At 40.0% G+C, this 13736-nt stretch overlaps 1 protein-coding gene across 2 annotated transcripts; it reads left to right on the top strand.

Annotated features, from left to right (window-relative positions):
- Positions 1-6003: 6003 nt before the first annotated feature.
- On the top strand, positions 6004-8454 carry ppp1r3db (protein phosphatase 1, regulatory subunit 3Db). 2 transcript variants are annotated; one of them, XM_005450108.3, is made up of 2 exons: positions 6004-6045; positions 6214-8454. In XM_005450108.3, the coding sequence occupies exon 2, from the start codon at positions 6234-6236 to the stop codon at positions 7125-7127; it is 894 nt and encodes a 297-aa protein (XP_005450165.1). In that variant the 5' UTR covers positions 6004-6045; positions 6214-6233; the 3' UTR covers positions 7128-8454. The 2 variants fall into 2 exon arrangements, with proteins under 2 accessions (XP_005450165.1, XP_025762791.1); XM_025907006.1 differs by having other exon boundaries at positions 6026-6039.
- Positions 8455-13736: the final 5282 nt, after the last annotated feature.

Below are 13736 nucleotides of genomic sequence, written 5' to 3'. Positions count from 1 at the left end.
TACATTTCAAATAAATCTCAAAAGGCCCCGTTGCCAAACACAGAGGCAGCCTCAGTCCACATTTCAGTGTCAGTGATGATTCACTGCACCTCTTCTTCTCAAAGTTTGGTAGTAAATTTTATGTAGTAAAAAGGAAACAGGTCCTGCTTTCAGTAGGAAAACAGTATCTGTCCCATAAAAGTGATTGTTAGAAATACTGAGGACTCTGGCTGGATGCTAGATTCACTTTTAAAACCAACGTGGAACATCTATCAAAAAATTAAAGACATGTATCTCACCCACTCGTCATACAATCCACTATGGTAATACTGCGTATATGCATGCCTTTACATCCACCCAGAAGCATGCTGATTATGTGTATCACAGTGCATTGAGTGCATTGAGTGCTTTAGTGTGCTTTACCACAGGTGTTTCTTTCCAATCATTGTATCTTGTATGAATAAGGGAGATGGTTCTCTTTAGTGAAGACAAGAGACAGCATTGTATGACATTCATTCACAAGGCTGTAATTGTTATCTCTGCTCTCTGATTACATATAAAGATATCACAGTGTGTAGTCACAGCACATTGTAACATTAGCAGCAGGGCTGAGTCATAGCATATCGTCCCTGATAACACTAGTATAAATTGCTAGGCAATATAAAAATCATATTGCAATGCCGTTGCTATAGCAACACCATACTTACATACATTTTGATCTTTTTGCTAAAAGGTTAGCAAAAAATAAGTAAATAAAATAACTAGCATGAATTCTGACTTGTAATAAATATAACATTTCTGTAACAAACTTAGAACATTTATTTAAGGTACAATTCATTATAGGTTTTTATTTATTTTTGAAAGCTTCAGGTTTCTACAGTACGAAGGAGTATCAGGACCACATTAAGAAAAAAAATCAATCATTTTGAGAAAAAGGACAAAATGTTGAGAAAAAAGTTGAAATGTAGAGATTATAGTTGTTGCCTGAAAATCAAACTGCCACAGTTGCTATACCTCTGAGTCAGTGAAATCATACTTCAGAGTCAGCTTTAGTAACGAGGAAGGAAATTATTTCCCTTTTAGCACATAAACATATTGTGGTGATCAGTATAAGTACAGTGAAATGATTTAGCAGAAAGAAAAACACACAAACTCAGAAGAGAAATGACTGGCAATGGACAGATGCATTGATGGTTACACCCTCGTACAGTAAAGAGGATGTATGTTGTATCACAAACTCATCTAAACAAGGTATTTTGTAGCAGGTACAGCAAACGTGGCAGTTTGTCTTAAAACAACAACGGTAATCTCCACATGCTGACTTTTCTCAAAATAGATTTTCCACTTTAATCTCGAAAGTTTGACTTTATTCTCAAACTGATCAACAATATTTTTCTTCTTAATGTGGCCCTAATACTCTGTTGTACTACAGATTTACAATATATCAGGAACATCTGAAAGTTGTTTAAGAGGCCTAACCCTGCCTTACAGTTTTTTTATCCATATACACAACTGCAAAGTCTGCCAGTGTTTCTCCTTCCGTTTTTATTTACAGTCTAGTCTTGTTTCAGTTGTCCCATAGTCACTTGTTGGCATGTTCATGGATAATTGCACCTTGCTTTCAAACTTTATTTACTTCCCATAGGTCAAGGTCACTTCATAGTTGGTCATGGTGACCTCCAAATCTATCATCAGCTCACAGCTCAGTTACTTCACCTGAGATAAGCTTGGACACGTCACAGTGTAGTTCAGATTGCTTACCAAGTTTTTGTCAGAATTTTTTAAAACTTAATTTTAAAGACAGGTGTGATGATACTTAATAACCTTGTTGTGATCATGTCATTCAAAGATTTGGGAAAACCCACAAGAGCAATAAGCCCAACTGTTTTATTCTAACTTCAGTCATATAAACCTAAGAAACTTGCTAAAACTGACCAATCATTTTGGTGCAGATCACACCTGCTAGTTCAGATTTGCAGTGTCTGCAGTGAAGTGAGGAACATAAACAATACTTTCTACTGACTTTTTGGGTGAGGAGAATGAATTCAATGCTTTATCAGACTGTACTAGACCTGCAGCTACCCTGTACAGAACAACACTGTCATAGTTATTTGATTCAGCAGCTGGTGTGTCACTGACCTGCACACAGTCTAGCAGCATACCAGCCGTCACCATGCCCAGCCCTGCCAGCAGGTACGAAGGCAGCACCTGAAGGCAGATCACCCTTGATGACTCTCTGCAGGAAATGTGAAGCTTTGGCTCCTCCATCTTTTCAGGACAGGACAGCTCTACAGCTTCTGAGATTGATGTTTGTTCTGCAAAGCTGCCAACTGTTGCCAACTAGAAGAGCCCAAAGCTGTTTGAACTTCAATCGGTCAATCTGTCCTCCAGCATGCTCACATTTCTCTGTGATAAATGTAGGTATCTGTGCTAACGTGTGTTCAGTTGTATATTTTTGATGTCTCTGGCAAGCTTAATACTGCTCCTGTGGTCTAGTAACTAACTTTATCATCCCACTGACTGGAAATGCTCCTAAATATACAGGAAAAAAAGACACATGAAACTGAAAATAAGTCTACTCTGATGTCATCTGGAGGTCTAGTAGGCTCTTGTCCATCAATCTCTGCATTCCTCCTCCTCTTTTCATCTCTGGTCCTCTCACTTTCTTTCTTTAACATTCACACTTTCTACATCAACTCACTTTTTTTCCTTCTTGTCACCTGTCACCTTTAGGAACTTTGTACTAGCAGAAAAACACATGATTTGTTCCAGTTTCTTTGGTTTAATCTATGAAAAAATGCCATTGACAACATATTTTTACAGTTATAAAATAGTATTTTTTAAACAACAAATTGTTTACCAAAGAACTACTAACCAAAACATATAAGAGTCAACATGCTTTGCAGTATGTATGCATGCAATTTTGGACAAACTGGACAAGTGGAGGACTAAAAGAACATGTGACAGGCCTAACAAACTATCTACAGCAGAAGAACAGTAGGAAGTCATACAAAACTGGAAAAAAAATTCAGCAAAGACCTGAGACAGTACATGCGTGATGCATCTCACAGTTCACCTGATCCATCTAATTTTTGCTCAGTTCTCATCAGAAATGATCTGTAGGGTCTCAAGTAGTCATACGTAAGGATGGGAAATGGGGAGAAAAGACTGAGCAATGCCTAATTACACAAGAACTGGACTGAAAATTGGTGCCAGCCAGTCTGATGGAGTGATTACTCCAAATATGAAAGTTCTGGTTGGAGTTATTGTCAAAATTGAGAAAATTGTACCATGATATCTGGAAACTGGGATTTCATTTTTCAGCATAACAAGGATCCCAAACAAATGGTCAAAGAAAAAGCATACGTGGATAGACAAACACAGATTGGACCACTAAAAGTTATGCATTGGCCTCCCCAGAGCCAAGAACTATTGTGGGATCATCTTGACAAAGAAAGGAACAAAAGGCAGTCAACATCCAAAGAAGAGCTTTGAATGTTCTTCCAGAAGCCTGGAGAACTATTCCTGAAGACTACTTAAAGAAAGCACAAAAAGAGAAGTTCAGACTGTATTGAACAATAAAATTAAGGATTGTCATTTGCCTAGCTAAATGTAATAAAAAGAGGGGTGGTAAAAGCTATTTTCACAGTACCGTAATACAACTTTTAACTACTAGCTCTAATGCCATCATCATCTCTCCTTTTAAGTCTGCCAGTGGCACTGCCCATCTTCATACATAAATATATGTAATATGTTGGAGTTCAATGTATCAATGACTAGCTGGTGCTGCTTAATTCATTACCATGCTATGTCTGATATAGGCCTATTTCCCCACATAACAAAAAACAAACAACCTAATAAATAAGTATAGTCTGCAGCCCCCGTGACCCCTACCAGGTTTGCAGGGGGGCTGCAGCCTATCTCAGCTATCACGGGGTGAGAGGTGGGGTACACCCTGGACAGGTGGCCAGTCTATCGCAGCAAGGTTACCCAAAACTGAAAAATAGGCCTTTTTCAAGGAAAACAAAAATGGATTACCAATTTAAACCTGTTCTGCAGCAATGAAGGTTGATCAAGTCTTGAAAGCTGGTGCTACTTATTCCTACAGGTGTTCCAACTTTTCTGGATTACTTACTCTGTCTGCATAAAAGCAATGTTGGAACACACTGTGGTATCATACCCTTGTGAGCATCAGCGGAAAGCTATTGTACTGCAGAAAGTAGTGTGTTGATACAAAAATGGCAAGAAAAAGGCAATTAACAAAGGAAGAGACACAGACCATCATAACACTTAAAAATGTAGGTTTTTCCTACAGAGAAATTGCAAAGAAATTCAAGGTGTCAGTGAGTACAGTTCCTTCACCATCAAACGGCACTCAGAAACTGGGGCAAACTCTGACAGGAAGAGGTCTGGCAGACCCAAAGCCACAACTGAATCAGAGGACAAGTTTCTGAGAGTTAGCAGCTTGCGTGATAGGCGGCTCACAGGACAACAGCTTCAAGCACAGCTTAATAGTGGTTGTAGTAGCAAGTCTCAGTTTCAGCTGTGAAGAGAAGACTTCGAGCTGCAGGTTTGACAGGACGAGTTGGAGCAAGAAGGCCATTGTTAAGATGTCAGAATAAGACTTGGCTTCCCTGGGCCATGAAACACTGCCATTGGACTACTGAAGACTGGAAGAAGGTGTTATGGAATTTGAAATCTTCAGTTCATCACACAGGATCTTTGTAAGGCGTCGAGTAGGTGAAAGGATGGTTCCACAGTGTGTGGCATCAGTGTGATGGTCTGGGGTTGTTTTGCTGGATCCAGGGTCGGTGACTTGTACAGAGCGAGAAGCAGCATGAACCACAGCATTCTGCAGCGCCATGCAGTACCCTCTGGTATGGGTTTAGTTGGTCAGGGGTTCATCCTACAGCAAGATAATGACCCAAAACACGAGTCCAAGCTATGACAGAACTACCTCGGGAAAAAAGAACAAGATGCTAAGCTTGAAAACATGGAGTGGCCAGCATAGGCTCCAGACTTCAACCACATCAAGCTGGTTTGGGATGAACTGGACAGAAGAATGAAAGCAAAGCAACCTACAAGTGCCACATTTATGGGAACTTCTGCAACAGATATGGGAAAAACTTTCTGAAGAATATTTGATTTCTATTGTAGAAAGAATGCCACGGGTGTGTTCAGCTGTTATATCTGCCAAAGCTGGAGTCAAAAGTTTAGAATACATTTTGAACAATAATTTCTTTTTTTAATTCCAATTACTTATTTGTACTATGCTTTCATTTCAGAGTGAAATGAGACATTGAACTGCATAATTTTCAACAACAAACTAGAAAAATTGGGGTGTTCTAAAACTTCTGACTGGTAGTGTAGGTAAAAAAAAAGGCATCATTTGAAACCCTTTCTCAGACAATACACAAAATAAACTGGAAATATTCAACATTTTTTTGCATCTTATTATTTCAAGCCTAGTATCACCATACACCAATCCAGTGGGAACAATTAGAAATCCCCCTTTTCATAGTGTTTTGCTGCTGCAGTATGTTTCACCATTTTTAAGCTTGTAAATAATTACTGTTTCAGGACAGCAACTATAAAGAAACAAAACAGGCATCTTCAGAGAACAGAGACAACATCCTTCCCTGTCTGCTATAAATATACACTCTACACATCCCGTCCTCAGTTAGGGTTTCATGTTATATGTCAAGTGCTGAGATCAAAGGGTGTGAGCTACAAATTGGAGGTTATCGTCCAGATCTGGCTGTCAGAGGAGTCCCTTAGGCTGTTTATGGAATTATCTTTGCTAATTATGAGCTGTTGGTGGCTTGCTATATCTTTATTAATACAAACCTCTCTAGAGTCTAGATAGAGAGATATAAAGAGGGTTTTTTATTTTCATTTTGGCTAAAGATGTTGAGTCAGCCTTCCCGTGGAATCTCTCTGGCATTTGCTGGCAGAGGTGGTCTCCTCTTCTCTGTCATGTGGTTGCAGCTGGGTTCATAGCAAGTCCCACATAGTGAACTAGGTCACATGCAAGAGACCTGCTCAACAACAAACACTGCTGTAAAGGTTTGATCCTTCTTGAACCAGTTTAGCACGGAGCAATTTTAGATTTTAAGCATTTGAAAGATCATTTTGTCAAATGTGTTTTGTGTAGAATTGGTGAATGCTTGTAGACTGTATGAGCAGTTTGTGAATTAAATGTTTGGATTATGCATTGGTTGTTTGTTTCTCAAGGTGTTTCAGTTGTCACAAAAATGGATGGGGCTTCTTGTGAGAAGTCTTGGAACCAGCTTCAGTTCGTGGGTGGCTCCAACAATGTATCCTCAACCAGAACCATCCGGCTACGGGACATTTATGATCCCAAACCTCAACCTCCCAAAGCCCCCGTCCAGATCCGCCCTCCAAGTCCAAGACCTCCACCCATGAAGGAGCCCAGTTTAAGGCAAAGTCTTTCCAGCGATCCCTCAACCAAGACCATCATAAGGAGACGGGCTCAGTCTCTTCCATTGTCTGCAGAGCGCAAGAAGGAACTTAGGAGTGTACAGGTACGCTTTGTGGACTCACTGGGTCTTCAGTTAGAGGAAGTTAAGGTTTTCAAAGTTCAAGAGTGTCCCATTATACCCCAACATGTTCTATTCAGGCTGCTGATGAGCTCTGAATTGGCTTTTGGGAAGTCCCTGGAGCTGTCACTGCCTTACTTTAAACCCTGTTTTCCAGAAAATATGGGTGCTCAGCCGGACTTCCTGACACGGCTGCACACACAGCGCGTATGTCTTGAGCAGGTCCTATGTTCAGAGCAGGGGATAACAGGCACCATACAAGTATTTAATGTAGCCTATGAGAAAGAAGTCACAGTACACTACTCTTTCACCAACTGGAGAACACACACAAATACAGCAGCATCCTGGCTATCGAGTGTATACCGTGAGGGGTGTGACTCTCCAGTACTGGACGTCTTCAGGTTTCGTCTTCCTGTCCCACCATTCGCTTTGCAGCCAGGGGCTAGCTTGGAATTTGCAATCTGCTACCACGTAAAAGGATCTGATTACTGGGACAACAACAACGGCAATAATTACAAACTCTCATGCCACAGCTACAAGGTGACCGTGCCAAGGGAGTGTGAAGATAGCATGCTACATTTCACCTGAGCAACCACATGGACGCCTGCAAACAGATGCAGAGAGGATGACACTCTCTGCTGTGCAGCCAAACTTTACCTACTATATTGCATTATGTGGTGGACTGACCCTAAATAAGCACAATTTCTAGGAATTTGCACTCTCAACCAGCTACTTTTAAATACCGCTAACATGCAAATTCTTCAGTTTATACCATCTACAAAGGAGCTAACATTAAAACAACCTGCCTCCAGTTATATAATTCCACCTTGTGCCGGGCAGTATCCAGGCAGAACACTGCATCTTAATAAGACAATGTTGTTTTTCACTTCATCTGTAATTAGTTTTAATGCTTTCAATGTTCAGTTACCGTTCAGAATGTAAGTCAAACAGCATGTCCTCCACCTCTGATGCACAAGTAACATTTTCTTGTGTGAACCAGTGATTTAGTAATTTTGTGCCAAATGTGCTAGAAAGTGGTGTCTCAATGGGCTGCTGTGAAATCTGAAAGAAGGTGCTGTGGGATTTTTAGAGTTTAAAAAATGCATTTGGAAAATGACTAGCTACCTGCTCTTAACAGAGATAATGTTATTCAGTGAACTGCAAACATGTGGTCACTCTTACTACATATTTATAGGTCACCCTTAAAGCAGATTGATTTTCAGCATTTTACTTCCTCAAAGACATGGATGACAGACTCCAAATGGGAAGTAGATGACTGAAATATTCAGCTTTTTAGCTTAAAACTGTAAGCAAATTTCATTTCTGTTTTAAAACTCCATGCAAACCCAGGCACCAAGATTGCAGCTGTGTTTTTATTTGTGTCCTTGATAAAGTTTTGAGCTATTGGGGTATTAAAAGGTACTTAAAGTAAATTCCTGTTTTTAAAAATAGTTTAAAATGTTCTACAATTACTTTAATCAGATTGACAGAATAACAGGAAACAGCACCTATGTCCCAAACATGTGAAAGGTGTTGAAGAGACACCAACTAAAGCTGAACTAGTGCCATGCTGAACTTTAGTGTAGTTTCTAGCTGTGCTGAAAGATGGTGCAGTATGCTATATTTATACAGGCAAAAATCTAAAAGAGATTATTTTTCCATGCTGGCCTGGGAAGAGATCTCTTGATGAAACTCGGTAGGGTTTGAGAGAGATATCAAAACTTTGAGACGACACACCTGCTGCTAAAATGCTCCCTGACGTCTACAGCTCTTCAGAGGTTTACAAATGAAACCTTAAAACCAGACAGTGGAATAAGATGAACATGAATATCATGGTGCCATTGAATTGATCCGATCAGCTGTCTTGTGTGTGTTTTGGTGAATTTGGTTTTGTAATATGAATAAAACAGTGTCAATTGGCATAAATACACATTGTTTGTGAGCTTATATTATCAAGTATTAAAAAAATAAAGTGTACAGCCTGGGTCGAGACAACCCTGATGACCTCACCTTGTAACAAATCAACAACACCTGGTGAGTAAAATCTATGCCGCTGCATTTGAAGTCAGGAAAAGATCTGCATGCTCCTACGGGGCTTTTATTTAGACTAAACCACCGCCACCTCTGCACAGACTCACAAAATATTTTGCTCACTCTGCACTTTAACAAGTCTGGTGACCCATTTTCGTGACTGACAGTCTGAGTCGTCGCATCTTAACGCAGAAACTAAACAAGGTGATAAAAACCTATTCTCTGTGCTGATTTCACACAGACGGAGTGGATGCCATGAGCTACTGGCTACACATAAGCAGCTTGTGCACTTTCTGCCTGACCCCATTCCTCTGGAGATCATTTTGTTTTAGGGAGGGCCTTAGATCCCAAACAGTGCTGACCTTTGACCACGAAGTTTCCATAAATATGAGAGCACAGATTCCAGAGCACTTTCTGGCAGGCGGTGCTGTTTAGCTCACAGGAGGATATTTTTCCACCTGCATTAGTCGCCACAGCTGTGTGGCATGCTTTACACATGACAGCAGCTATGAGATGTGACCACCCAAGACCTCACAGAGCATGTCAGGCAGGCATTTAAATACACCTGAGTATTTCCTTCTCCTGTTTCTTCACATTAATCTGATTAATGGATTTACTTTCTAGATCGTGCACTCTGGTTCTGCTGAAACAAGTGGAAAACATAATCCATACAGTACATATTTATGTATATCTTAAATGAGACCTAATATGAATTTCTTTATTTTCCATCATATGCATACTGTATAATGTTACAGCGGTTCATATTTAAAAAGAATTCAAAACAGAGCAAGGTAACGTTTAAATTTTCAGTATAAAAAAGCAGGCTGCAGATTTTTGCAACAATCGTCATTTCTCATTTTCTTCTATGTGATTTTTGAAATGTCTGAAAGTGCAAAAAATGCCAACTACTCCTCATTTACTCACACCAGGGAATGCTGATATTTTCGTGGGGCACTAGATGGCGCAATTGCTCCAACTGTATGTTGATTTGAAATCCAGTTACTAAGTTTCACATTTTTGTTTAGGGTATGTGATGGAAAATTTCAGATAAAAGCCGCCATGAAAAAAAAACACTCAGAACCCACTCAGTTACAGAAGTGAAATGTTCCATTTCAAATGTTTAAAAGTAGCAACAAAAACAACATCAAACAATAAAAGGAGTTATAGCTTTAGTTACATGTTTATATGTTGCCACTGGATCATTGCTATATAAATACATACACATAATACTCCAGGTGAAGCAAATGTAAGCTAGCTTACACGTTTCTTTGGGAGGGGGACTTAAGATGTTCTTCTACTATTCTTGCAATACAAATTATAAACTGTGGTGCCTCCACTTTATAATGCTGTGAAAAAATATAAAATGATGATTTCATTTATTAAGGGATGAAGCCATCCAAGCCTACCTGGCTCTATGTGAAAAACTAATTGTCCCCACTTATTAAATCATGAATTAACTTTGATTGACCACATTTTTGAAAACCTCAGTTCAATATCATCGATTACTGCCAATCAAGAAATCACTTAAATAGAAGCTGTCTGACAAAGAGAAGTAGGCCGAAAGATCTCAATCAATCATGCCAGAATATCCAGAATAGAAAGAAACAGCTGAGAAACAAAGTCATTGACATCCATCAGTCTGGAAAGGGTTACAAGGCTATTTCTTAGGCTTGGAGAGACGTTGGGACAGTGGTGGACCTTTCCAGGAGTTGCCGGACTACCAAAATTACTCCAAGAGCACATCGACGACAAGGGGTGGGAAGTGGTAAGAATTTATCCATTATTATTCCTTTATCAATATTGCTTATTGATTAAATTCCTTACCAATTTTCTTATCAGTTGTCATTGGGTTCTCATCGGCTCCACATTGACAATCACCACCAGAAGCAACATTTCAAAGACGTTCCATTCATCCAAATGGACTGCATACTGTGTAGTCCAATGTTTGTACATGTTGTGATCAGTGTTGGGATTGTTAGTCAAAAAAAAGTAGTTTTACACATATTACACAGAACACTTTTTGTAAAAGTAATGCAGTATTATTTCCAGGAAAAAATAATTTTTATACTCTTCAATACGTTACTTTCACATTTCTCCTTAAAATAATGTCAAAACATTGTCTCATAATTACCATTTAACAATATAAACTTGAAGGCTCCAGTCCCACACACCAACACAAATCCCTGTACAATCTTTCTCTTAGTAGTGAGGTATGAACACAAAGCCAACAGCACATATCAAAGATAAAAACCAGCACAAAGACAATTTAAAGTGATCACCACACTGATTCTACTTCAGAAACATGAACAGGTAGAAACGGAGGCTGTAGCCTGACTTCTGATCAGTTTAGAACCTGTTGAAGTTCAGGCTCAGGCTGCTGGGCTTGTTTCACTGAGCATTAACATCACCCTGGGTTCTTGGCTAGCTTAGTGTTAGCATGCTGTCTGTGCATATGCTTGCAAAGAGCCAAACTTGTGTTAGCAGCATAATGTAGGTGTTTCTGTCCTGGATGTAGTTTGTGCTTTACCATCGCATTCTCGTCCTTTTGTGGAATAAAAATAAAAGTAATGTTCATGTCCACGCTGCAGACTGTGCCACTATTTTCCTCCAGAAACACCTACATTATGCTGCTAACACAAGTTTGGCTCTTTGCAAGCATCTGCACAGACAGCATGCTAACACTAAGCTATTATTTGCTTGAACTGAAGCAAATAACTCCAAGGAATCGAACTACTTGAAACTGGTTCGCTACAAGAACCAGTTCTCGATTTCCATTCCTATCGACCTCTCATCCAGGACATCACAAGAGAACCTAGAACAACAACTAAAGAACTGCAAGCCACAGTTGCCTTAGTTAAAGTCAGTGTTCATGACTCAACAATAAGAAACAGACTGAGACTTGATGATCACCGAGACTTTTGGGAGAATATTCTGACAAAAGACAAGAGTTGAAATTCATGAAAAGTTTAAGTCCCATTACATCGGGCATAAAAAGATCATCATACCAACAGCCAGACAGGGCTTTGGCAGAGTGATGGTGGGGGACTGCTTTGCTCGTTCAGGACTTGGATGACTTTCAGTTGATGGAACCACGTACTCGGCTTTCTACTTAGAAAATCCATCAGTTCATGGCCTTATGTGCACTTGGGTTATGCAGCAGGACAATGAGCTGAAACACACCAGCAAGTCTATCTGTGAATGGCTAAAAATAAAAAAAGGAAAAGGTTTTGGAGTTATTGAGTCAAAGTTCTGACTTAAACGTGATTGAAATGCTATGGTGTGATCGTAAACAGTCCATTCATGGTTCAAAACCCGCTAATGTGGCTGAATTAAAACAATTCTGCAAAGAAAAGTTGGCCTAAATCCCTTCATAGTGATGTGCAACAAACTTCAAAGACTTCATTGCAGTTCTTGCTGCCAAGGGTGGCACAACCAGGCATTAGCTTTGCAGGGCAATTCTTTTTTTCACAAAGGGCAGGTAGGCTTGGATAGCTTTTCTCCCTTAAAAAATAAAATCACCCTTTAAAAACTCATGTTACCTTGTCCAATATTAGAGTTTATTTGATGATCTGAAGTGTGACAAATATGCAAAACATACTAAGAAATCTGAAAGGGGGACAAATGCTTTTTCACAGCACTCTATGTCAGTGGTCCCCAACCTTTTTTTGCACCACGGACCAGTTTATGTCCTACAATATTTTCACGGACCCTTTAAAATAAAACCAGTAACGGTACCAAAAAAAAGAAGATTTATTCATAACACACGAGAAAAGACCCAGGGAAACTGAGTTAATGATAAAAACAATAAAAAAAAATAACAATAAATACTGATAAAAAACCTGAACACCATAAATTTCACACCTGAGCCTCAACTCTTGCGGCCCGGTACCAAACGACTCACAGACCGATACCGGTCCGTGGCTCGGGGGTTGGGGACCGCTGCTCTATGTTACCACTTTTTCATCGCTTTCCCCTTTCTCATTTATAGTCTATTAGCTGAATCCAGAGCATATCTTCATCCTGTCTTCATCCATTTATGCCCTCACCCCCAACCGGTCAAGGCAGATGGCCACCCCTCCCCAAGCCTGGTTCTGCTGGAGGTTTCTTCCTGTTAAAAGGGAGTTTTTCCTTCCCACTGTCACCAAAGGGCTTGCTCATAGGGGGTCATATGATTGTTGGATTTTTCTCTGTTTTCTTTGTATTACTGTAGTGGCTTTACCTTACAATATAAAGCGCCTTGAGGTGACAGTTTATTTAGCGCTATATAAATAACACTGAATTGAACTGAACTGAATTGAACTGACTAGCTGTTGTGTCAGTGTGGTGTTGTTGTTGTTGAGACACACTTGAATGCAGCCTTCCAGGGCTCTGGCTTTATTTTTGGGCCGTCATCTTGCGCTTGTTGCCGGTAGTTATATAAGAAGGCACCATATTAGGAGCCTACATGATGATTGGCGCTGACGTTCCCTTTGTAGACTGGCTATGACTGAAATGTAAAAATTAATGGATTAGTTAGGATTCAAATAATTACTGTAACATCAAAAAGCCAGGAAGAAATGTGTTTTCTGAGATAAAGGAGTTGTGTGACTTGTAATAGCAGTTTATTTTTTTAGTGTGCATCATGTGATTGATTTCCTCAGATGAAGTTCTGTCTGTAGAAGTAACCGCGTGGTTGAAAATAGCTGCTTCCAGGTAAGCGAGACCTCCAACACATGACAAAATTTGCCTGTTTCAGGAGCAGATAGTCATCACGCTTACCCTTGGCTACAAGCTCCAGAGCATATGCTCACCATGTGTGTTTGCCGCTGGACTTCTGAGGGACACTCCGGAAGTCAGGATATCCCCACATGCCTACGAGAGCATCCCTTACTCCTCCCACGCACCTCCACAGGTTTGGACCGGACTGCACCACCATCAGTGTTTCATTACTACACACAGCGAGAGGTCCTGGAGTATAGTGCACCTGCCATCTGCTCCTCCCAGGACAAAGCCCGTGACTCATAACGTGTATTATTATGTCAGAGAGGCAAAAGACACGGATCACGGTGTGTATGCAAAGTGTGCCCGTAGCCCCGCTCGTACTTTGAAGCCTCAGCGGAAACAATAAAGAAAAAACAAGAAAGGGAAAAACATTTTCTAAGTAACAGTGACAGTGTTTTTGATGCC

The sequence above is a fragment of the Oreochromis niloticus genome, linkage group LG5 (assembly GCF_001858045.2).
Source record: "Oreochromis niloticus isolate F11D_XX linkage group LG5, O_niloticus_UMD_NMBU, whole genome shotgun sequence".
Taxonomy (NCBI): domain Eukaryota; kingdom Metazoa; phylum Chordata; class Actinopteri; order Cichliformes; family Cichlidae; genus Oreochromis; species Oreochromis niloticus.
This window is presented reverse-complemented; position numbering and strand designations above follow the sequence as displayed.

What these genes read in the sequence shown, in the direction of transcription:
- ppp1r3db (XM_005450108.3), top strand. Translation starts at nt 6,234, where the DNA reads ATGGATGGGGCTTCTTGTGAGAAGTCTTGGAACCAGCTTCAGTTCGTG.